General features: G+C 39.3%; 1 protein-coding gene across 1 annotated transcript in view; it reads right to left on the reverse strand.

Moving 5' to 3' along the window:
* Nucleotides 1–26,696, reverse strand: part of NYAP2 (neuronal tyrosine-phosphorylated phosphoinositide-3-kinase adaptor 2) — a 318,780-nt gene that overhangs the window by 118,375 nt on the left and 173,709 nt on the right. The window contains exon 5 of the mRNA XM_023740121.1: nucleotides 8,675–9,769. Within this exon, the coding sequence (XP_023595889.1) occupies nucleotides 8,675–9,769 (1,095 nt within the window). The remainder of the gene's footprint in view (nucleotides 1–8,674; nucleotides 9,770–26,696) is intronic.

Below are 26,696 nucleotides of genomic sequence, written 5' to 3' on the forward strand. Positions count from 1 at the left end.
GATATTGTTCATGAGACAAACCTGCTTGGGGCACAGAACTTTCCAACTACCTCATCACCCCATTCCCCCATTAACATTGTCAGTCCCAAATCCTGAGACCCAATCATTGCTCTCACAGTGCCCTCACTTCCTGTCCAGCCAGTGCCCAACAAGAAATATTCCTATTCTTTTGTATTGTCTTTGAGTTACGTGTTCTCTCATTGACTAGATGACGTGACTGGGTGATTGCTCTAGACAACATACCCTTGCTCTGACATATAGCCCAGCTCATCTCTACTGGTTCCTGGCAGGTGTCTGGGGCTCCCACTGTTCCACACTGTTCTGGATAGATCTCCTACCAATACCACTACCCCCAAGTGGCCTGGACCCACTTAAAGACTAGGGTGAGTCTTAGTTTTCCCTGCCTGTCTGACCAACAGCACCAGCTCCTGCCTGAAGCAGCTCTTCCCAAACCAAAAAAAAAAAAAAAAAAACCCGTTACCATTAAGTCAATTCCGACTCATGGCGACCCTACAGGACAGAGTAGAACTGCACCATAGAGTTTCCAAGGAGCACCTGGTGGATTCGAACCGCCTACGTTTGGTTAGCAGCTGTAGCACTTAACCACTACACCACCAGAGTTTCCCAGCTCCTCTCAGTGGTTCTCAAATGTTCGTGTTGAGAAATTCTCATGAAGGAAATGGTGCCACCCTAGCATGACTAAGACAGAGGGGCTGACTAAGGCCAAGGACAGATATTGTTTAGATACAGCCCACCGTATGCACCACTGTTAAACTCTCAATGTCTCCAGGAGAATCTATAAGTAGTGAAACTGTTTTCTCTGCTGATCCATTCAGAATGCCCTGACTGTTCTCTTCACAAGTTGCCAACTAATCAGTCACTTACTCAAGGAAAGGAAAAGAAGATTCACTCATTTCCAATTATCTGTACTTTACTTTCTCCCCATTCTCTTCTTTCACTTTATAAATTCTGTAGTTGACCTTGTTAAATGAAAGCAATGTATTAGAGGTTTTCCATGTATAGAAGTAAACAGAGTTGATAATATTTAACCATATGTCACTGAGTTATTCTTTGATAGTAGGTTCAATATCACCTCAGCTTGTTGTTAAATAGTCAGTGTGCCAGGATCAACTCCCAGAGTTTCTCACTGAAAAGATCTGTGATAAGGCCTAGGAATCTGTATTTTTAGCAACACTCGGGTGACTATGATGCAGGACGCATTTGAACCACTCACCCATGGTTTCTATATCCTCTGCCTACTATGCTTTGGACTGTCTAAGACCCTTCTCTGGAGCCTGAGTAGTTCCCCCAAAGGACCTGGAATGAGAACATCTTGTAATCCAGGTCCCAGCTTGATTTCCCTTCCAGGCTGTTGGAAGGAGACTTGCTAAAGTTGAAGCCAGTCTGAAGCCACAGTGTAGGGCTCTGAGCAGTGGGGAAAGCCTGAGGCACCAACAGCAGGAGAGGGCAACTGAAAAAGGTGGTGTGTTTATTTGATATGTTGCACAAAACAAACAGGACTGGGGTCCTATCAAGCATTCTAGACTTCTCTTAATAGGATCCTCTGAGATATCTTCACAGTGTTACTAAAACCCCAAATGCCTTTGAAGGAGCCTAAAGCTCCAGAGGTTCCAGATCCAGCCCTGATTCTGGTCAGGTGGCTCCAAGTCACCACGCACCCAGAAGTCCTGCCCAAAGTCAACATGCTTGCAAGTGGGCAGTCCCAGGCTGGGGGTTCACATGCTCTCCATAGCAAATGAGAGATGAACAGTGTGGACTATCTCCTCCACCTTCCCTTTGGCTTCTCAAAACCTGTTTTTGTCTTACCCACTCTTTGTCAGCACCTACTTTCACATGAAAGAAAAAGAAGGGAGATAAAGTCCTTAACTATTTTGCTTGCTAAATTCAACTGAAAGTGAATATTTTAAGTAAGCTGAAACTAAGTGTTAGATTCTCCTAAAATAAATTAACATTCATTTTTAGGTTTTCCAGGACAGCTGACTTCTGGGGAAGTCGACATTCCTGGCTATCTCAGATATGAATCCAAGAACTCCATCCAAGACCTAGTAAGGGGGTTAAAGTGGTTTCTGAAAGTAAAGGTCACACAGAACCATCAGTGAAGATCACACACTTTAATTTGTTGAGAGGCTCCACAGAAAAGTTTGGGTATCTGGTTTCTTGGTCCCCAACTGACTGATGGTGTGCTATTACAATGAGGGAAAGAGTAAAGGGAGAGTAGAAGAGGCAAGAGAGGGGAGGAGAGGATATAAGCATCCACAGAACTACCTGAAAGAAAAGGAGAAAGTAAGAGAACCACAAGAAGCAGAATTCATAGGAAATTGAATAATGTAGCAGTGGAGGGCTATTCAGCGCTGCAGTAGCCACCAAGGATATCCCAGCATAGTAATCATTTAACTGTCAATACTGTTACTGCTATTACAAATGACCTGGGACAATGATAGCCCACACTGTGTGAGGCCTCCCCTGTGCTGGATGCTTTATGTGCACTGGTGCATAGTAGGCTCACAGTGGCAATCTTAACCTGCCTCTGAATCATCAAGATGGCTGTTGTTGATTGTAGTCAAGTTAATTTCAACTCATGGTGACCCCATATGTGCAGAGTAGACCTGCTCCATAAAGTTTTCAGGGCTGTGAACTTTTGGAAGCAGATTACCAGGGCTGTCTTCCAGCATGCCTCTGGGTGGGTTCGAACTGCCAACCTTTTGGCTAGTAGTCTAGCATTTAATCATTTGTGCCACAAGATGACTAGACTATGTTAATAAACCTTTCCTTTCTTCTTAAATACATGGCAACATGTAAATACAGAAAACACTTTAGAAAATTTTCTTCCAAAATTGTTAATTTTTTTATTTAAAATTAAAAAAATATTAAATTAGAAGCAGTAAGTTACTACATCTCAACATAAAGAAAACAAAAATCCTCACAACTGGACCAGTAAGCAACATCATGATAAACGGAGAAAATGCTGACGTTGTCAAGGTTTTCATTTTATCTGGATGCACAAGCAATGCCCATGGAAGCAGCAGTCAGGAAATCAAATGACATATTACATTGGACAAATCTGCTGCAGAAGACCTCTTTAAAGGGTTAAAAAACAAAGATGTCACTTTGAGGACTACTGTCAACCTGACCCAAGCCATGGAATTTTCAATCACCTCATACGCATGTGAAAGCTAGACCATGAAAATGGAAGACTAAAGAAGAATTGGTGCCTTTGAATTATGGTGTTGGCGAAGAATACTGAATATACCATGGACTGACAGAAGAACAAACAAATCTGTCTTGGAACAAGTAAAGCCAGAATGCTGCTGAGAATGGAGGATGGCAAATAATTCATCTTATGTACTTTGGACATTGTCTTAGTCATCTAGTGCTGCTGCAACAGAAATACCACACGTGGGTGGCTTTAACAAAGAGAAGTTTATTTCTTCGCAGTAAAGTAGGCTAAAAGTCCAAATTCAGGGTGTCAGCTCTAGGGGAAACCTTTCTGTCTCTGTTGGCCTTCTCATCAGTCTTCCCTGGACTAGGAGCTTCTCCGCACAGGGACCCTGGGTCCAAAGGACACGCTCTGCTCCTGGCACTGCTTTCTTGGTGGTATGAGGTCCCCATGTCTCTCTGCTCACTTCTCTCTTTTATATCTCAAGAGATTGCCTCAGGACACAATCCAATCTTGTAGACTGAGTCCTGCCTCACTAACACAACTGCCGCCCATCCTCCCTCATTAACATCATAGCGGCAGGATTTACAACATATAGGAAAATCACACAGTACCGGGGAATCATGGCCCAGCCAAACTGATGCACACATTTTTTGGGGAACATAATTCAATCCCTGACAGACATGTTATCAGGAGGGACCAGTCCCTGGAGAAGGACACCATGCTTGGTAAAGTAGAAGGTTGGCTAAAAGAGAATGACCCTCAACAAGATGGACTGACACAGTAGCTGCAACAACGGGCTCAAGCATAGCAACGATTGTGAAGATGGCATATTCCATTGTACGTAGAGTTGCTATGAATCGGAACTGACTCAACTGTACCTAACAACAACGAGTTGGAGCAGTTTCTATATCAGCAATAAACGCTGTTTTGGATGTCACTGTACCTCACATGATCCAAAAAAGATTAAGGTAGGTGTGTGTATGTGTGTTTAGGTTTTTTGATTTTGTTGTGATTGTTTTGGGTTGTTGTTTCTACATGTTTTTAAATAAAGACAATGAAAAGGCAAAGGTTACATCTGATTCCTGGCTTTATTTCACCAGATCCATAGGGCCTACTAAAATCTATAATTTATAGAATATAATATCTAAAAGTTTTAAATGGCAATGTTTTATAAAGCAAAATAGAAGAGATTTAACAGTAAAAATATGTATTTTCCACTAAATTGGTACATCACTGAGTATGACAAAGCTTTTTGGCAATGTCAACCCACCACTTTTCTTATAATAATAACACCAGGAGATAAGTGGGCCTGGACCTTCCTTTGCTTCGCTCTTTTTTACACCACTGTGTCTCTAGGCCACTGTGCGGTTCTCTGGGATATCTTTCTACGTACTTCCTGTGTGGGCGTCCATGTTTAGTGACTTGTCCGTCTGACCCCATAAGTGCATTTCTTTTGTGTCTGTCTCTGTGCCTTGGTCTCTTCTCAGTCTCTTCCTTTTGCTCCTTCATGTTGCTCTTCTTTCTCCAAATCTTCCATTTACGTTTCTCCAGTTATACCTTCCCTGTCATATTCTCTCCCTCAAATGTATTATAAAGTGTAATTTAGTTCTTTTCTTCACTGTGCCCTGTACGTTTTCATGGGAAGTTACATTTACTCATTTATGTTAAATATAGGCTAAACATGTCTTTTAAACATATTTCTCATTTTTGGGCAAAAAAGAAAGTTTTTTTTTTTTTCTCATTTGGTTCTGGCTATTAATTTCTATGCTTCATGGCTCCTAATGAATGAAAACAAAATGGCCCATTCATGCCCTACACTGGCCTAGGGATGAAAATTAAAGGTACAATAGATATACATAATAAGGACATGTGAAAGGAAGGTTAAAATGATAGATGGAAAAGTTATCATTGGAGTCTGATATAAAACATATGCGTGCATTGCCTACCTCTCAGGTAGACACAGAAATTTACAGCAATAGAAAACAAATTAATCCCTTCTTGCCTGCCTCACATCCCCATCTTTCTGCAAGAAATTTTTTAAAATATTAATAATAACAACCACCAGATAAAAGTATTAGACCTACAGAGACTTTTAGATGCTCTCATTTAATCCTGCAGAATTAAACAATATTTCAACGTCCCCACAACTCAGAAAAGAATGCTTCCTATAACAATTAATGTGAGGGCCATATTTAGAAAATTGGGAAGCAGAAATAAATTGATTCATAATCTACCACTATTGTCTTATTTTACCTCTTTCCTATTTCCCAACCCACATCAACAATTACAAACCTACAAGATATAAAGTTATTACATTAGATGTACCTTTTATAGATTATTAAAAGTAAGAGTTAAAAGTATACATTTTATTTGACACAGATTGTTTTAATTAAAATGGGAAGATTATATTTGCTTTGGATCAAATACCAGGGAATTATCAAAATTGACTTTTCTGATAAAGCCAAAGGGGACCAGCGAATAGAGATAACCAGTCTTATTTTTTTCCCTGAAATGTAAAAAAATAAAATATATATATTATTTGAGTCTCAGGGATCATGAATATTTTACTACTTTATATCACTTATTTTGCCCCTTTGGTACAAGTAGGTTGTCTAGAAATCCTATCTGACAAGGATTAAGGGGAGAGTTGTTCCATTAAGCTTACTGCAACAGTAAATATCAGTTAACTCTCAATTATCAACTGTTTTGGATCTACTTTTTGGATTGCGCAAGAATCCTGAGAAATTCTGTGGTACTGTGAGCACCTGGTAGCATCTTTCTGTTTTCCTCTAGAGTCAAAAATAGGTAGCATTAGATTATTCATTTGTGCTAGCTGTATTTTCCCTCTCTTCTATTTGTATTTCCATTTAGGCAAAGTAAAATATCAAGGTTAGTGTAACTCAGGAGAATGTCATTCTCTAAATTAGAGTTGAGATATGGTTAATACTACATGGAGGAATTCAATCTTTGGCTCCCTAAAAGCTATAAACAGCCTGGATCACTTTTCTACATTCAAGCTTTGTTTTAGAAGTGCACAAAGCTGGTTTTGGAGTCGGTTGGGGAAGTCTGTGACATATAGCACACAGACTGATTCCAACAGATGGATTTTTCTTGAAATAACTTCATTAGTTAATCATTTATTTTACACATACTTTTTCTAGCTAATTGGCATAGCTGCCAGCTGCAGCTGCTAAGGATTCTCCAAAGATGCTGGTAGGTAGGGGGGAAATCCTATAATTTCACTAATTCTAGCATGAAGCCTCCATTAACCTCCCACAAATAATTATGTATTTTAAAACTGAAATACTTTTCCTGGGGTGGGGGTAGGGGAGAACTTTCTCTAACTTACTCCAAAAACCTTACCTGGACTGTATTTTAACCATATTAAACATCTGGAAGAAAATTCAAAACTTCAATAAATTATCTAGATCAGGGTTTCTCAGCCTTGGCACTATTGACATTTTGGGCCAGGTAGGCCTTTGTTCAGGGGTGGAGGGGATGTTCTGTGTATTGTAAGATGTTTAACAGAATTCCTGGTTTATACCCAATAGATGCCAGTAGAATCCCCCAGTTGTGGCAACCAAAGGTATCTCCAGATACTGCAAATGTCCTTTGTGGGCAAAATCACTCCAGTTGAGAACCATTATTCTAGAAATACGTTGTTCCTAATTTTTAATTTAATTTTTAAAATAATTTTAAAAACCATTATACATATGTAGGTAGGTATTTAACTCCAGACAAGTCTAATATATTCGAAATCACTGTCTTTCAGTCAGGTAAATGAAATGTTTGGGGAGAGATTATTTCAGTGAACGAATGCTTTCAGAAACCCCTCTAGTTATAAAAGAGAAAAAGACAAGGTGAGTGGCTTATAACTACCAATTAATATTAATTATCCAAGGAGCACCATCATTATCTTCATCATCAAAAATATTGAGAATTTCTTTTCCTTTAAGGAATGTCATCATGTGGTGGCATGAATAGATAAATAACAAAATCATGTGCTGAAATTGTTGGAGATGTAAGTAATTACCAGCTTAGGTAAGTGAGGCATTTTTAAATAAGAGAAAACAGTGTAATTTAATGAAATGGACATTATTATGGATTGAATTATATCTTCCAGAAAGATATGTTGAAGTCCTAACCATTGATACTTATGAATGTGACCTTGTAGGGTCTTTGAAGATGTTGTCAGTTAATATGAGGTCATACACAAGTAGGGTATGTTCTGATCTTATCTGAGTCGTGTCCTTATAAAAGAGAAGAGACACAGATACAGGCAGACACACAGGGGGAAGGCTGCTATGTGAAGATGCAGCTATAAGCCAAGGAATGCCAAGAAACACCTGGGGTACAAGAAGCCAGGAGAAACGAGAAAGGATTTTCCTCTAAAGTCTTCAGAGAGAAGACGATGCTGCTCACACCCTGAATTCATGCTACCAGCTTCCAGGACTGTGAGACAATAAATTTCTGTTTCTTTGTTATGTTAGCCCTAGGAAACTAATACAGACATCGAGAAAACTAAGATCTGTATAGAATTTACTATCTACTTCTGGAAAGATCTGGGGCTCGTGAAAGGATTAGTTAGTCAAATACATAAATTTATGGTCTTTGAAATTCAGTGGTAAAAATACTTACTGTCACCTAGTTATCACTTACTGATTTGTCTGCAATTTATGGGTGGCACAGTAGTGTGTGATGGGCTGCTAACCAGAAGGTTGATGGTTCAAACCCACCCAGTGGCTCCCCAGAAGAAAAGGCCTGGTGATCTGTTTTTATAAAGATTAAGGCCAGGAAAATCCTATGGAACAGTTCTACATTGTAACACATTGAGTCGCCATGAGTCGGAGGCCAACAGGACAACGGCCAACAACAGGAAGAGCATGATAGAAATAAGATGTTAATTACCATGGCTTTTAAAAGGGAAGCAATGAGCCTGTTTTAGTTTGGAGTGAAGGTAAGAATATTATAACTCGAAATATGTATTATTATACACATAGAATACATATACCTACTTCTAAATTCCAACCTAATTATTTTCTTTGCAGCAAAGCCTTTATAATACAGACTTACTCGAGCAAACTTTTAGTATAAGATAAAAAATAAATTTTAACATTTATAAAGTCCATATTTCAACATATATCCCCCCCCATATCAAGGTATTTACCTAAAAATTTCATAGTAACTTTTATGTTCTGTGTTAGACTTTCCAGAGATAGTTTAAGAATTTAGATTTTAAACTTTCTTTCTAAAAATATCACTCTTCCTTTTTATATGTTATATTGTGCCGACTACCATTTTTATCTCTTTCAGTTTACACTGTTTTGTTTAGCATGGCAAAAGTAAAACAACTCACTTTTTTTGCATTTTGAGATTTCAACTAAAAGGACTAGAGATGATGTAGTAAGTGCTTTAACTGTACATACTGGACTTAATTTTCTCTTTAAGTCATGCACTAAAATGTCTGGCTCCCAACATGGCTTAAACACTTACTCTCTGCGGGCTCTTTAGAACGTCGGCCGCTGGAGGACTTCCTTAGCAGGCTACGTCCTGAGGTAAAGAGGCTGGTAAGTTCTTCCAAAGGACTTGTGGGTGTTCTGGACCGGGAACCGCTCTGAGCCGCCCCGTAGGTGTTCACTGAAGCATTGACCATCTTGGCCCCATCTTGAGACACTGGTCTGGGGGTCGAATGAGGCACTGATGGAGAGCTCCTTGAAAGGCTGCCGGAATGCACAGCGTCATAGGGAGGAGGCCTTTTGAGGCTTAAGGGAGTAAGGGACCTCCCCATGCTAACAGGTGAAGGAGAAGCAGAATGACTTTTAGGATAGCCGTGTGGAGACTGAGTTCGGTACAAAGTGGAAGGGTGGGGAGGGGACGAGGAGAGCACAGAAGCAGCAGAAACAGGTCCTATGACTCCGGTCTGGTCTTTCTCCAGCTTGGGATGGCCAGAGGTATGTGATGGCAGTGAGGATGGAGAAGCTCCAGCCTGTTGTTTCATATAAGACACATTTTCCAACACAGGAAGCTTTGTGACCTCGAGTGGAGTGAGCGGAGACTCGTCAGAATTGGGGGAACACTGCACGGGAGCTGGTGGGAACACCAGGAGTGGAGGTCGGTGGGAAAGCAGATTGGGGAAGGGCGGGGGGATGTCACAAAGCAAACCCTTTGGAGTACATGGCACTGAGGACTTGGCGAAGTCCAAGTCAGGCACTGTGGGGGTAGCACACTGCGAAGAACAACTGTGATGGTCAAAGTCACATTTGGAGTCTTGACCTAAGTCGTCGAAGATGGGGTATTTCATCTCCTCATAGACTGCCTCACTCTGGTCGTCCTCCTCCTTCCGGAAGTCTCTGAGAATGTTGCCTACCATCTCAATGTACACAGGCTCCTCTTCCTCAGTGTCGCCCGCAGGGCTGCTCATCTGGGATAGGGAGGAGTCCCGCGTGAGCGATGTCCTCCTAGGTCCATGCTTTTTGATATACGTTTCATCGAAAGACGTGCTAAGCTGAGTGTTTGGATTTCGTTTGGGTTTCGGGGGAGGAATCTTCTTAGAATATTCATCACTGTGGGGTCTGGGTTTGGCCGGTACTGAAAGAAGAAAAAAGAAAAAGTTAAATAGATGAGTACAGTAAGAAAGAGTTAAAAACAAAGATTTGCACTTGGATGTACTACTATAAACTTTTCTTTTCAGGCTTGAGTTTAGCCTAAAAATCAAACAAAAATGTCTAACATCTCCCATATTTAGAAAAAAACCTGATAATAGAGCAATAGTAATACTTATCTTCAAACTAATATTAATAAACCAATACTTATAAATGCAATGAGACCAGGATTATTTGCCCCCCTGCCTTGGAATTTCCAGATAGACACATTCAGATGAAGCATGTTGGATAACAGCAATCACAAATTTCATAAAAGTTAACTTCCAAAAATTAAGCAAGAAATAAACTGAGGAAAAAAATTTAAATCTAGAGTTTTGGTTCACCCAAATGGGCACAAAAAATGATATTAACCATTGCGATAGGGCCGTTTTAATGATGTGGCTGTTACAGATGATCACCTCTTGCTTGCATTTATGATAAAAATTTCCCAGTCTGCTAAACTTAATTTCTGTCGTGGTTCAGATAAATAACTTCTATAAAGATGGGTCTGATGCTTCAGGCGAAATTGATGTGAAAATCTCATGAGGCTAAACAAGTTAATCTCCAAATCTCCAGGTACTGTTGATTATGGTTTATTTGTCTGTTTTTGTTCATAGGATTTCATGATATCCCAAATGCTGTCTTGGAGTGAATTTATTAGATATATTCTACTGACACATCAGGACCTCCTGAAGAGTTTTCGAAGATAATAATCCATGGAATGACGTGAAAGCTTCAGGAATAACTTCTGGAAACTCACAACAGAAATGTATATCAGAGCATTCCACTGCCTGTGGAACTCTACATTTTCACAGAATTTATATTTCTGACACCATACAGTAGAGTGGGACAGGCTGGCAAAATGTTTATGACTGAAATCAATTGTTTAGTATGCACAGAAGATGCTGGAGTTTTGTTATTATCTCATTATCTCATTGTGCTGATATATGCCTACAATGATTATCGTTATTATGCAATGTAGCAGGATACAGCTGCTTGCAATAGATGGTACATACAATATAAGCTGACAATATAGCTTATAGGTATAAATACATGAGAAAATACCAGTCGTCTCTGTAATTTGCAGCTCAAAAGGAAGGATCTCAAGACATGAGTCAGGGAACACCCGAAATCCCCTTCGTTCTTCTTTTTCCCAAATAGCATAACTTACGACACAAAAGTTTTCATAAAACTTATTAAAGGAGAGGAAAGTGCTTAAACAAGAGTTTGGCGGCTGCTGTAAGCATCAATCATAACTTTGGAGAGAGGGAACCTATGGAATATTCCAGTAGTGACTACGTGTCTCCACATTTCTAAGTGATTCTTGATTTGAAAAATTCTGCCCCATTGTGCCCATGATTTTTCTAACTACAATCAAACGATTTTTTGAAGGCAAAATTATTAGTGTGTTTAGACTTTTCTCTTTGCCCATACTAGGAAAAACTAGATGTCGTTTTCCAGGGGGCTTTACAGTGGAGTCTTTTGGCGCCAACAGTGAATATTAGACTATAACTGCGCAGATAATCATTCTGAGGGAAAGACCCTAAGCAGTCAATGGCTCCTCCCTGTACCTCTGAACTTGGCTTCTGTTTTTACTGGTTTTTCAGTATATCCTGTATGTTAACTTTTACATCGTTTAAATAAGTCATCAGATTACATACAAAAATCCTAGCTGAAATAAAGGAAAGCCATAACTCAATGGACAAGGTTGACTTACTACTGGAGGGATCTTGAAGGGCTCAGGTCTTAGGTTCTTCTTGATCTGACTCTCCAACATCTGGTTTCTACCAAGGTACATGCTGTCTGAATCTGGCCCATTTTCTTGGCGGTGGTGGTGGTTTTGATGTGTGCTTTATAGTGGTTGTTATGGTTTTGTTTTGGCATACTGAGACTTCCGGCTCCACTCAGTTCTGCTTGTCCCACAACTCACCAGCTGAAACAATGCTCATGCCAGCTTTGCCCAGGGAAACCCTTACCTCTGGGCAACGTCCTCCCTCTCCCCCTCTCTCCCTCCCTACATGGTGAAAACAGCTGAATGCAGGCAGATCCATATAATTCAGGTAAACTTTTTTTTTTTTTCCTGGTGCTCCTTCATATTGATCCAAACTGGAAATGAGGGTTTAAAGTTTATTTTGAGAGTAAAGTGATAAGTAAATTACAGATGTCTAGGATGAATAAACATATTCATCTCTTCAATACTGGGAAACATTTTTTTCCAGACAATATAATATCTGCTTCCCATTCAATACCCCTTTTTCAATCTTATGGTTCTTCCTGGAAAGTCAGAGGAGGACAAATTTGCTGTTGAATGGACTGATTTGTCTCACCATTTGCCTTAGTTCAAGTATTGAGTAAGTAATTCGTAAAGCAGCATATAGCAGCAGTGGAAATGTATTTCAACTTTTATCTATTTATATATTTTAGTTTACTTGTATAAGGAAAAGTCTGAAATTTTAAGCAACATTGTCCCATAATTTATTCTAATTTAACTTCACTCAAGCGTTGGTGGTGCAGTAGCTAAGAGCTCAGCAGCTAACCAAAAGGTCAGCAGTTCAAATCCACCAGCCACTCCTTGGAAACCCTATGGAGCAGTTCTACCGTGTCTTTAGGGTCTCTATGAGTTAGAATCAACTCAACAGCAATGGGTTTGGTTTGGTAGCTAGGGAGTTATAAAAGTAAAGAAAAATTCCTGTTTTAAAGTCATTTCTTTATAAAGGACCTGAAAATAGTCTTTATACATACATACATAGATGATAAAATACTGCTGATAAAACATAATAAAAATTGCATTGCAAATTTCATCATTTAACCCAATTCAACCACAATACAAGGATGATTTTTACTGCTCTTGAATGAATTCTGAATTATTTCTAATAAGCCCAAAGATAGAAGCAATAATTTCTGTTCAGCTCCATAACACAAATTTTAATGCTTAAAATAGTATAATGACAGCAGCATTGAATAAGCAGAAAGTGACATTTTTGAAATGAGATATCTGAGCACAAAGGTTATTCCCGGCTTTGAGTTATGCACAGATGATCATCTTTCACAGTTAATTTTGGAAATTCATATGTCCTTTGTCAACCTATCCTTCTGAAATATTTTTTCTTATTAATAAATAAATAAAAGGTGTAGTGTAATACCATGCTTTAGTATCTGTGGATATTCTTGACCCAAGAAGTGAAAAAAGAGGCTTGGCATAGGTAAATATTACCTCTGATACAAAGACTTTTTAGCCACAGACTCTCAGACTCTGAAGAAATTTTAGAAATTATCCAGCCCAAGCTTCATATATTACAGAAGAAAAAATATAACTTATTTTCAACTATTTTTTTTAGAATATCTAATTTCAATTCAATCTTTTATACCTTTTAAAACAAAGGAAAGCACTAGGGGGAAAAGAACTACATAATTTATTAGCTTTAGATGGTATAAAATACTGTTTTAAATGGTTTTCTTAGCTCATGCTACAATGGGGAACCCTAACTCTGTGTATCTCCTTAAGCCTGTTGCCACTGAGTCGACCCTGTAGAGTAGAACTGATCCATAGGGTTTCCAAGGCTTTAATCTTTACAGAAGCAGACTGCCACATCTTTCTCCCATGAAGTGGCCAGCGGGTTTGAACTAGCAGCTGAGCGCTTTAACAACTGCACCACCAGGGCTCCAATGTCTCCTTAGAGAGGTGTGTTTAAATAGGTCCTTCAAACTGCAAAATGAGAGTCCACTGAAGAAAAGTGATGTCCATACTGTATGATACTGGATCTGGCTGATTTTGGAAGGTGAGAGACACATTTCCCACCTTCAGCAGAATTGTGCTCACAATAACTCTCCTTTCACAACTCACAATCCCAGGGGTTTGAGGTATATTTTTATTTTCACAGTCTCCAGTCCCACAGTACCAACCACAAGTTTTGTTTTTTGTTTTATTTTAGTTGAATTAAGTTGTTTCTTAAGGAATGGAGATTTGCAAAGGCCCTGGTCTATTTACAGTAGAGATAAGAGAGCAAAATAATGTACCAAAAAAAAAAAAAAAAACCAGGATTGGGTTTTGGGTTTTGGAATGGTTGTTTTTGTGTTCCATCGAGTCCATTCTGACACATTGTGACCTTATAGGAGGACAGAGCAGAACTGTCCCGTAGGAACTGCCCCGCAGGGTTTCCTAGGCTGGACTCTTTATGGGAGCAGATTGCCAGGTTTTTCCTCCACAGAGCCGCTGGTGGGTTCGAACCGCCACACCAACATTTTGGTTAGCAGTCAAGGGCTTAACCATTGCGCCACCAGGGATCCTTGTTTTAGAGTTATAGGATTCATATTACATTCCTTAATCTGGTGACAATGAAAATAGAGAGCACGCATGAAAATTTGGATGGACCAAACAAAGTAGAGGCACGGAACTGGTTAAAACATATGGGTCTAAAAATTGAGTGGGACTGAAAGAGCCATGTCAGAAACCTGACTACTCTGAGAGCCACATGCTGTGAGGAAGCCAGAGCTATCTAAGAGGGCGAACAGCCAACAAACCTAGTGGACAATGAAAATAAAGCCCCAACCACATGACCTCTGTAAAGTTGTCTCAGGAATCCCCTGCTGTTTGATCATTCCAGGTGAGATAGGAGACACTTTGGATTGGTTACCAGCCACTCCCACTGTGCCCTGTTGAACTCCTGACCCACAGTACTATGAGAGAATACGATGATTGTTTTTATGTCTCTAAGTTTTGGGGTAGTGTATTATGCAGGTATAGCTATCTGAAACTGATACCAGAAGTATGGCACTGCTGTAACCCAACTCTAAAACTTGTGGCGTTGGCTTTGGGACCGGGTGCGAGCAGAGGCTTGATGAACAGTGAGAAGATCTGTTTGGAGGCTGAAAACGTAGACAAAGGAAGAGCTGTGTTATGTATTGGTGAAAGATTGGTTGGACTATTGCCCATGGTATCATAGAAGATATGAAATATGTCTAATGAACTTGTGGCCAGTTCCAGAAGAATGTGAAAGTGCCAGTTGTCTTGTCTGAGCCAATACAATAAAGTACTGCAAGACAGATGGGGACTAAGGAAGGAACTGTTCAGTTCTCAAGCAAAAATTAAAGAAAATACACCCTCGTCCCCACCAGCTGGATGTATAGTGAAACCTTCTCTAGATAGTCAAAGGTTTTCAAAGTGAAAAATGGCCTCAGAGCAAAGGTGAAATCCAGAGTAAAATGTGACCTCAGGGTGTGGCCTCAATCTCTTAAGATTTCTGAAAGATTTCAGTAGTTCCTTGTACACCCTCTCAGTTTAACCCAGGGCTTTTAAGAATCTTACAAGTGTCCCACAGCACTCTGACTCGTGACCCTAAAAAGAAAGGGACTTCAAAGCAATTTGTGAATGTGACTTTTGTCTAATGAAGTAGATTATAATTTGATTCATAGGCAGCCCATGAAATTTATAAAGGAGCTTTGCCAACTTTGATTAAAAGGGATAGAGAGAGTTCAAATTAAAAGCAAAATAAAACAAAAAACCCTTTTGTGCCCCCCACCCTCTAACTTTTACAGCCTGAAAGTAAGCTGAGAAAACTACTCAGCTTCGGACATACACCATCTCTTACGGAAAAGAGAGGATGATTCAGAGAGCAGATTCAAGAGCCCAGATGGCAAAGCCAAGAGCCAAAGAGAACTAAAACCAGTGAGTAGAATTGGGCCCTTACCAAAACACATTTTCTGTCCAGGACTTACAAATCGTTATAGACCAGTGATTACATGCCTCCCACCTCTCCAGACCCTGCTGTTTGAATGGGACCTTATACTGCAATTTGCCTGTCCCTGAGCCACCAGAGAATGTTGTGTTTTTGTAGGGAAGATAAATTTCACTTTTAGTTCAAAAGCCTCTGCACATGAAGAATTGCACCCAAGGAGCCTCAATGCACTTGGACATGATTTAAATGATGAGGTTCTGAACCTCAAGCTGATGCTGTAATAGGATAAAACTTTTTGGCAAAAGGGAGAAATATCGTGACCAAAAAGCAAATTGTGGTGGATAGTCTCCAAAGATGCCCACCCTCAATTCCTTCCCTCCTTGTTTGCTTTCCACCTATCAATAGGTGGAGTCTTTCTCCCTCTCCTCAGATCTGGGCTGGTTACGTGACTGGCTTTGACGAACAGAAGTATGGTGGAAGTAGCATTCTGAGTTCTGGACTTACAAGGACTCATAGCCTCTACTTTCTTGATCTTGAAAGCCAGTGGCCATGTAAGAGTTCTTAGACCAACCTAGTCATGTGGACAGGACATGTGCGGGAGATAGAGGCCCCAGGCATGAGAGTGAAGCCTTCTTGGACTTTCCAGCCTAACTTAACTGCCAGATAAATACAGCCAAATGAGAACTACCCATACAAGTCAAGTCAACTCACAGAATAATGAGAAATGATAAATTGTTGTTTTAAGCCACTGCATTTTGGGGTGGTTTATTACACAGCAATAGATAACTAGAAAAAATCCCAAAATTAATTTCCTGTTTGTGTAGATATCTCATAAAAAAGCTACTGTTATTTTCATAAAACTAGGTTGCATATTGTACCCTGAGGATACAGAAAAGTACTCTTCCAGAATATAAAAATGAAGCAAGAAAGATTGCCTTCCGAGTGTCATAAAATCACCACAGGATGTTTCAGAGAAGAGATATACAAAGAGATGACATAGCTCCTGGTCAGAAAGACTGGACTGAAATCAGAGTGAAGGTATTAACATGTTTCAAGAAAAATGACCAGAATGGAGTTTGGCTGCCACTGGGGATACAAAACGAGGAGACTCACAGAGTAGACCTTGGGACATCCCCACAAATAGTGCCCCAGGGATCTGGTTGTCTGTTATATCCCTTTGTGGAGATAGATCCAGTATGCTGTCAGAGCCTGAAGCCACTACATTCAAGATTCTTATGAGCCATTCTCTTTCTGGCTTCATATTCAACAAGAAACCTTTTCATAATTTTGATTTCCAAATTATTATGCATATATTTGTCATTAGAAACTAGCAAAGTGGAATTCTGGTTTTATGCACATATCTCTCTTGAACTTGGTTGTTGTGACATCTTGGTTACTTTGGACATCTGATGATAGGGAGTTTCTGAGCTTAGAGACTGAAGGCTATCCCTGCAGTAGCGCAAATTCAGCACAGGAACACCATTTTGTGGAAATCCATCCAGGCAGGCAGTCAGTATTCCTAAGGATATACAATCCTCCATTCAAGTGTTTATTACAAGTTTCTAGTTTGATTTTCCCATCCCAGGGCAGTAACTTGTTCCATATCACTCTCTTCCTGCTCTAGTCAAGGGGTGCTCTTTAAGCATATCCCACTTGCAAAGAACAATGATGGTGGTTGTCAGGGGTGGATTAACCAGTAAGCAAGGTAAGCACCAGTTTACATTAAGCAAGGTATGCATGGGTTTACTTGTGCTTTCTTACTAATCTGTAGTGAACAATTTCACATGGGTTTCAGCACATCCTTGATGTGGGGAAAAACAAGTGAAATTGTTCACTACAGATTAGTAAATACACAAAAGTAAACCTGTGCATATCTTGCCTGTTGGGTAATCTGGCCCTGGTGGCTGTGCTGTGAACATTTCTTTGGCTATGCTACTGCAGTCTCTTGGATTCCACATGCTATCCCACCTGCTCCGCAAGTTTAGAAGGAGTAGAGAAAAGAGTTGGAGGCACTGAATCCATCAGGGACAAGATTGTTCTGCAGGGATAATTTTAGTAGGAAAGTATGTTAAAATATTAGGTTACATAACAAAATGAAACAAAAAACAGAGCATGAAACCAGAAATCTGGCAAAGTGGAGTGAAAAGCGAGCATGCTTTGCAAACAGATCTGAGTTCCAACCTGAGTGATCGCAAACCATTACTTAACCACAACTTCTTGATCTGTAAGAAAGAGATATTTTAGGGCTGATTATGAGGGTCGAATGAGATTATGCATGCATTCATTTAAAACTTTTGGCACAATGCCTGCCACTTAGAAGGGCTTCAAAATGTTTTAGTTTCTTTAAAACACCAAGTTTATTCTCTCCTCCAGGATTACCTGTGCCCCTCAGATCTCAGCATAAATGTCACCTCTTAAAAGAAGACTTCCATGACTACGCAAGCAGCACTTATCTCCGTTGGATATTTTACTTGTTTGTTTCTTGTTTGGTTTATACTTATGTATATGCATTTCCCTCCCCCACACTTTAGTATAAGCTCCATGAGAGCAAGGGGCCCTTGTTGGTCTTATCGTTGGTGAATTTTCTGTGTACAGTGACTGGGACATCACAATTTTTGGTAAATATTTGTTCAATACTGAGTGAATGGTAGAACTTTAACGTTCTCAGAGTCAACATTCAAGATTTCGGATATTCTCCAGTGACCCTAAAGATCCATAAACAACCCTGTAATTTGCCATTGTCTTAGGCATTGTTTGAATTAACATGCAGGAAGATGATAAGACCAATCAAAGGTACTAAAACCAGTTGCCTCTTTTGAGTTGATTACGACTTATAGTGACCCATGTGTCAGAGTAGAGCTGTGCTTCGTAGGGTTTTCAATGGCTGACTTTTCTGAAGTAAATCAGCATAACTTTCTTCTAAGACACATCTGAGTGAACACAAATCTCCAACCTTTTGGATTATCAGTCAAGCACATTAACTGTTTATAGTACTCAAGGGCTCCTATGAAGTGTAATAACAGTGGCAAAAAAAAAAAAAAAAATGAAGGGGCGGGTAAGAGAGGAATCAATGAAGGAATAGTCAACATTACCCATGTGGAGAAACTGAGACATGTTAAATATTTTATCTGCAAAAAATGAAGGCCAGAAAAATAAAATGAGGAACTAAATTGCTCCTTTTGTCACTCACTTTTACTCAAACCAAATGTCAAAGGGGAACATGAAGACATACAGGGCAGAGAGAACTCACAAGTTAAATCCTGCAATGCATAAAACACTTAAGGCCTAATGACTTTGTAAAAATTATTCTTGGCCATGAATTTTGGGTTATAACAATCATTTCTTGAATAAAACCTCCTTTGTTGATACAAAGCTTCATATAGCAAGGCCGTTTGAAGCCATGTCACAAAATACCCTAAAGCAAAAATACCCTAAAACTCATTTACAACTCTCATTCTTCCTGCTTATGGAAGTGATGCTACATGAGAATCTATCTGAAGTAATAAAAAACTACTATTACTAATGGCACAACCAGTATGATTTATATTCTATATATCAGGCCTTCCATCGTAACCAAACTTGATTGCCATACTTTTTCTCTCTGAAGTCTTCATATACCCTTCTTCTGGCCATACCAAACTACCTCTGTTTCCCATCCTTCTCAGACATATGTTTTTTTCAGACTTTGCTCAGTTGCTTTCCTCTGGGCTTCTAACATCTTACCTAAACAAGATCCTGTCCATCTCTCAAGGACCAACTCAAATGTCACAACCTCCTCCCCTTCCTCTTAGCTTTCTAATTTGGCCTCCACCTGTCTTTTTTTCTTGAGGCCTTCCTCATTTCCTACCTTGTACTTAGTTATCAGCTTCTCTTTCCTAAAGACTATGAACTTTCAGAAGACAGAACCAACTCATCTTTTTAAAAGTCCCCAACAAACATAGCACAGGGACTTGCTCTCAAATTACTATAAAGTGTTTGTCAGACAATAAACTACAAATATATAATCATTTCAAGTTTTCAAGTCCCTTTCTCATGCATTCCTTCAGATTTTCTTCCTTCCTCCCTCCATTTTCAATTTTTTGAAAGAAAGTTTATCTCTCTAGAGTTTAGGAATGCTTAGTGTTAAATACTAGTGGAAAATAACCTAGATATAGCTATATATCTACATTACTGCAGGTTTCCCAAACCAAGAACATTTTAGGTGGTAATCACCTCTACCCACTGGTCAATCAAATAATATTTAGGAAGTCCAAGCCAGGGCAAACAATATACATGTTTACAATTTAGGGATAGCTGAGTTATTAAATCCTTTGGTATAACTCTTTTCTTCCTTTGCCCAAATATTTTGAAGCCATCAGCTAGTTATCTTTACAAGTTCACAGTAGCTATTGCTTGCAGCATCTCTACCTGCAGTGAAAGGAAGTTATCAGCTAAGTTGATTTCCTGAGTCTTGAGGGGGAAAAAAATGTAAAAACATAAAAGTGGCCTTGGAAAATGTATGATGCTGAGCACCCTATGGAAGCTCAGTTAATTTGGATTCAACCCAGGAGGATACTATGTTGAGGAAAAGTATGTTGGGAGAAAAATCCAATTAACGATGGGAACATTTCCTCTGTTCCCCGGGGGATCAACTCTGTAGCAGCTGAATCCCTGCAGTCACATAGATACAGTCTACTGGGGATTATCCATTGTAAGTCTGCCCTGGTTGGGATATAAAGATAGAAATATTTGTAATCTTTTTGAGCATCTGAGACCACAGAGGAAGCAGCGTGAAATTACAGATCCATAAAACATTTCATACAACCTCATTGAAGTTGTGCTGATGTGTGCTAACATCTCCTCTAAAGGAAATATAACTTTAATAATAATGATAATAAAATGTATAATAATAAAAACTACCATTTATCAAATACTTTATTTGTATCAGACATGTGCTTTTTTAGGGATTATTTCATTTAATCCTCACAACATCCCAATGAGGTAGATACTATTATAAACTCCATTTTACAGACATTGAACTTTATAGAAAAATTGAATTTCTTGCCCAAGTGGCAGAACTTGGCTTTGAACCCAGGCAATCTGAATCTAATTACCCTACTGTTGAAGAATAATTTACTTTTAAAGATGACAGTATTATTTCTTTTACAAATATATAATTCCAGAATGTTTTAACTTTTTTTTTTTAAAACATTCTCCATACTCTTTCATGAGTCAGATTAGTCTGAATTCCAATCCCTATTTAGTAATAGGCAACCTTGGGAAAGTCAACTCTTTAAGCCTCATTGAATCCAACTGTTAAATGGACATAAGAAGACTTATTCATAGGATGTTATGAGGATTTTAAAAAGATACCATATTGGAAAAATTTGGCATACTGCCTAGGGCATAAGAATGGCTTATAAAATGGAACCAATGTTTTTTATCAATTACTATTGGTATAAATATAAAAAAATCTCTCTGACTATGTTGGACGATACATAATGAGAACATATGTTTTCATACATACTTCACATTTATTTAGCACAGAGCTATAAAAATTAATGGTGCAGATACCAAAGAATCTACCAGCTGTGGGAAATTGTAAAATGAGTGATTACCCAAATAAATATAGATTTCATGCTTATTGAACTATGAGATCTATACTCTGGTTTCTTTCTGTATTAGCATTATATCTCATGTATATCCATATAAATGAATTTACTAGGAATCTTTCCTTTAAAAATATGTCAGCACTGGAATTTTCTGGATTTCATCATTTCAGTGTTGGCATTTTTAGTTTTTTATCAGCTTAAGCTGATAAAAAAATAAAACGGGTGATTTTCTTTGGTGATTTTTAATTGAAAAATTCAGTTAAAATAAAAATAAAAGAGAAAATGAAGGACTTAAATGACAAACATGTGTGGCAATGCAGAAAATTCAACAGATTTATACTTTTATTCAAACTCCCTAATTTCCAAACCATAGATATACCCCTTAAATTTTGGGAAATGACATTGAGGGGATACTCTCTGTGCATCCCAAATTTAGGAAAAGTGAAATTAAAGTTTAAACAAAAAAAGAGAGAGACTATTTCCAAAAGGGGAAGTGATTCATCCTGAAGACATCCAAAAGTTCTCTGCTTTGTGCAGAGAGTTTTAAACTACTTATGAAATTAAGGGATGTTAAAGATATTCTGTTTTTCCTGTATGGGAGTGTCCTCCATTTTTGAAGAGTGAGGCTGGGAAAGTGAAAAGATTTCTTTTTGTTTGTGTACAATTTTTGTTTAGCCCCAATGACCCAATAATTCTTCTCTTCTTTAGTAAGCTTGCATGTCAGTTCAATCTACCTTTCTCTAAACTCATGTGAAGAAAATGGTTCCATAGAGGCCAGAGTGGCTTGTCCCAGGCCAGAACCTCATTGACCACAGGGACCAGACACTGATCTTTTTTGGTTCCGAGCTCTCAGGATCACTGAAAACCCAAGACAAACTGAAGCAGTATTGGACAATGAAAAAGTGTAAGCCTTGGCTTTGAACCCAAGACTTCAGATCAGCTTTGTTTTTTTCTTTCTCATTTTATTTGGTAGTTCAGTTTAATCCATAGTAATTTCAGAGAAAAATGATAGAGACAGGGCTCTGAACAGATAGGCCAACAGTGGGCCACATCAAAGCAATACTCCCAAGGAGACTTCAGCCTTCCTTACTTTGAGTGAAGTCATGGGGCTACTTGTGAATCTAGCCTTTCATTATTCAAGTAGTTATGACAATTGCAGAGGTTATTACTTGTTTTTAGTTTTAGTTATAGGTTTGTTTGCTTTTCTTCATGATAAAAGTCATCAAGATAACATGAATTCCAAACCAAAAATATTAGAAAGGAGATAGTTTACTTAGTTTGTATAATTCTCAGTTTATTGTCCTCAGATTATTCCCTGTGAGTCTTTCCCAACCCCTAAGTCATACCTTAAACACCTAACTCAAGATCAGGTTGGAACCTTAACCTATAAGTTACACTTCAACTCATAGACATTTTGAGTAATAATAATGGGAATTTAGAGAAATGGCTCCAACCTATTCTCAGATTATAATTTCAAACTCAAACTCAAATTTGAATTTGTATATGTATCTGTGTGTGTATTTGTATATATATACACACATATGCAAGTCCCTGAAGGCTGTAGTCTTTGATCTTCATCAGTAAGTGCTTTAAGTCCTCTTCACTTTCAGCAAGCAAGGTTGTGTCATTTGCATATAGCAGGTTGTTAATGAGTCTTCCTCCAATCTTGATGCCACGTTCCTCTTTATAGAGTTCAGCTTCTCGGATAATGTGCTCAGCATACAGATTGAATAAGTATGGTGAAAGATACAACCCTGATGCACACCTTTCCTGATTTTAAAGCACGCTGTATCCCCTTGTTCTGATCGAATGACTGCCTCTGAGCCTATGTACAGGTTCCTCACAAGCACAATTAAGTGTTCTGGAATTCCCATTTTTTGCAACGTTATTTGTAATTTGTTATGATCCACATAGTCAAATGCCTTGGCATAGTCAATAAAACACAAGCAAACATCTTTCTGATATTCTCTGCTTTAGGCCAAGATCCATTTGACATCAGCCGTGTTATCCCTCCTTCCACATCCTCTTCTGAATCCTGCTTGAATTTCTGGCAGTTCCCTGTCAATGTACTGCTGCAACCATTTTTGAATTGTCTTCAGCAAAATTTTACTTGCATGTGATATTAATGATATTGTTCATCCCATATAGTAAGGACTAATACTAGTATAAGGAGCCCTGGTGGTGCAGTGGTTAAAGCATTCTGCTGCTAACCAAAAGGTCAGTGGTTTGAACCCACTGGGGGTTCTCTGCAGAAGAATGACGTGGCAGTCTCCTTCTGTAAAGATTTTCTGCCTTAAAAACCCTATGGGGCAGTTCTACTGTGTCCTATAGGGTTTCTATGAGTGAGAATTGACTTGACAACAGTGCCTTTGGTTTGTTTTTTTTTTTGTAACAGTAGTATGCTGCCATTTGTCCGTCAATCTTTCATACTGTGGTGGCTTGCATGTTGCTATAATCCTGGAAGCTATGACACCAGTATTTCAAATATCAGCAGAGTCACCCATGGTGGACAAGTTTTAGTAGAGCTTCCAGACTCAGACAGACAAAGAAAACAGGCCTGGTGATCTACTTCTGAAAATTAGCCAATGAAAATCCTATGGATCACAACAGAAGATTGTCCAATATAGTGCTGGAAGATGGAACCCCCTAGGCTGGAAGGTACTACCTAATAGCCAGAATAATGGACTCAAACATACCAGTGATCATGAAGATGCTGTGGGACTGGACAATGTTTCATGTACTGTTATACAAAAGGCTGCTGTGAGTGGGAGCCTGCTCAACAGGCAACTAACAACGGCAATAACAGTAGTATGAGAGGCTACACAGGCTTTGTCACACTTAAAATGGGAGAAACAATGCAGTCAAAGTAAGCCTGAGCTAAGCTGGCAGTTTAGGTGTAGACAAAACAGTTACAGAGGAGGGTGACGCTGGAAATGTAAACGTAGGGAACTTCAGTGTGATTGAAAGGTCATTTTAAAAGCAACGAGGTTTGGGGTGGTGCTGTGTATTGCTCAGCAGGTACAAACGACACAGAACAAGCACACAAGGTAATTGGGAACACAGCTGCCTCTTCCATTTCCTGGACTTTGAACGTTCTCAAGCAAATTTGCCCCTACAATGCTTTTCTCAAGGAGCCAAAAAAACAAAACCAGTTCTCAGCAAATAGGAATCGTTGGTGTTGTCTTGGTGATACAGATCCTCTGCAAACCCATGTCCTAAAATTCTCCAACAATCACCTTTAAGGACATGGTGCCCTCACCAGAGAATAAGAGTTTCCAACGGGGAACCCCAGCAAGCTGCCTGAAACAATCATGGAAACTCCTGACTCATGGAGATAATTGAGACTTTGTGCACATATGGTGAATGTCCTTGAGTGAGTAGGAAGCCACATGCCCTGAGTTTCTAGAATTTTTCTACTCATTTCTGTGAACAGATTCCAATAGGAAGATTGTTTTTCCTCATTTATGTATCATTTGTCATACACCCACACAGAGCAAGAGCAGCAACTGTTTTTCCCCCAGTGAATTTACCATTTAAAAGGAAATAAAACGCATATAATTTCTAACTATTTACTAGCAAGTTTGACTCACAACTGACAAAACAAGCAGAGAAAGTACCAGAGTATCTAAATTGCTGCTCCCACCTCCTCCTTCCCACCCCAACGTCCAGGTGTCTACTGAGCTTTTATAACATTCTCCTCCTTTCACTGAGTTCCGGTTAGGTTCAGCACTTCTCAAAATGACAGGAAGTGAGAGCTTCATTAAATCACAGGGAGTCCCCTACTTAGGACAGAGTTCTGTTCCGATGACTCCATTGTAAGTCGGACATTAAGTTGAATATTTCTTTTTTTTATTTTTAAGTTTTTATTATTATTGCCTTTTATTATCAGTATCTTTATAAATCCAATCTTTGAACATCTGCAAGTGAACATCTGAGAATGATAACATCAACAAATTATGCACTGCGACACTGTATGTAGTACATATTACTAACAATAAGATGTACAAAAAAAAAGATAGTCATAAGTGCGATTCATTGTAACAGGAATACATTGTAAGTCGGGGAGTACCTGTGCTTCTTTTGCATTGCAAATTCAGTGCTATAAATTTGATGAAAGCCTCATCAGCACCAGACATGTGGCTGCATTGGAGGAAATAGATGAAAAGATGTGGCCCCTAATTCCAGGACCTAATCCACTGGGGTAAGTAGATGATTTAACATTTAATTTCAAAATAACTTGCTATATAAAATGATAGCGATATGGCCAGGCTACTAAAAATACACATATTTCTTTTTATATTGGAAATATCTATGTAAATTTTTGCTCCTTGGTGCTCCTGCTGGAGTCCTTGGGTGATGCAAACAGTTAATGCGCTCGACTGCTAACCGAAAGGCTGGAAGTTTGAGTCCACCAAGAGGTACCTCCAAAAAATCAGCCATTACAAACCCTATGGAGCAAAGTTCTATTCTGACACACATGGGGTCACCACGAGTCAAAATCGACCCAACAGCAACTGGCTGATACTCCTGCTGATGCCCTCTATTTCACCCCTCACAGCACTATTAAACTATAATTTCCTCTATACTTGTCTGTATCCTCCCCTAGAATACCCACTACCTGAGAATCTTGCCTGTCTTTGTTCCCTTATGAATTCGCTGTGCCTAGCTAGGTTCTGGGAACGTTGTGTGTGCCATCAGGCCGATTCCAACTCATAGCGATTCTATAGGACAGAGTAGAACAGCTTCATAGGGTTCACAAGGCTATAATCTTTATGGAAGCAGATTGCCACATCTTTCTCCTGTGGAGCCACCGGTGGGTTGGAACCGTCAACCTTTCAGTTAGCAGCCGAGCACTTAACTGCTGGGCCACCAGGGCTCCTTCCTAGAACACAGCAGGTGCTTTAAATGTGCTGAATGGATGATAGTAATGATTCAAAATACCAGGCGCTATGGAGTCCTTGCTATGTCCAATAATGTTGGGCACTAACTAACCCTCGTCTATATTTCCAACTTCATCTCCCATCCTTCCCCTTCTCGCTCACTCTGCTCCAACCATGCTGGCCTCCATCCCACTCCTTATTGTCAAACGTGTTCTGATCTCAGGGTCTTCGTACTGTCTCTACCTTATGCTGGAATGTTCTTCCCCCAGGTATGTGCATGGCTTACTCCATCTCATTTCAAATCTGCTCAAATGCCACCTAATGACCCTAATGACTAAGTGTTTTCCCTGTCTACCTTTTCTAAAATATTCATTCGCCTCTTTCTCCTCATCCCCATCACCCACTGCCTTATTATCTTCACAGCGTTCATCAATAATTGCCATCATATTATTTATTTATATTTACTTGCTTATTATCTGCCTCCTTCAACTGGACCATAAACTCCATGGTGGGCAGGACTTTATTTTAGGCAGTGTTATGTCTCCTGAAGGAGTCCTGGGTGGCTCAACTACTAACCAAAGGGTTGGCAGTTCATACCCACCCAGGGGCACCTTGGAAGAAAAGCCTGGCAACCTGGTTTTGAAAGGTCACAGTCTGGAAAACCCAGTGGATGTAGTTCTGTTCTGCAGCATATGGGGTTGCCATGAGTTGAAATCAACTCAATAGCA

Source organism: Trichechus manatus, unplaced genomic scaffold (assembly GCF_000243295.1).
Source record: "Trichechus manatus latirostris isolate Lorelei unplaced genomic scaffold, TriManLat1.0 scaffold00147, whole genome shotgun sequence".
Taxonomy (NCBI): Eukaryota; Metazoa; Chordata; class Mammalia; order Sirenia; family Trichechidae; genus Trichechus; species Trichechus manatus.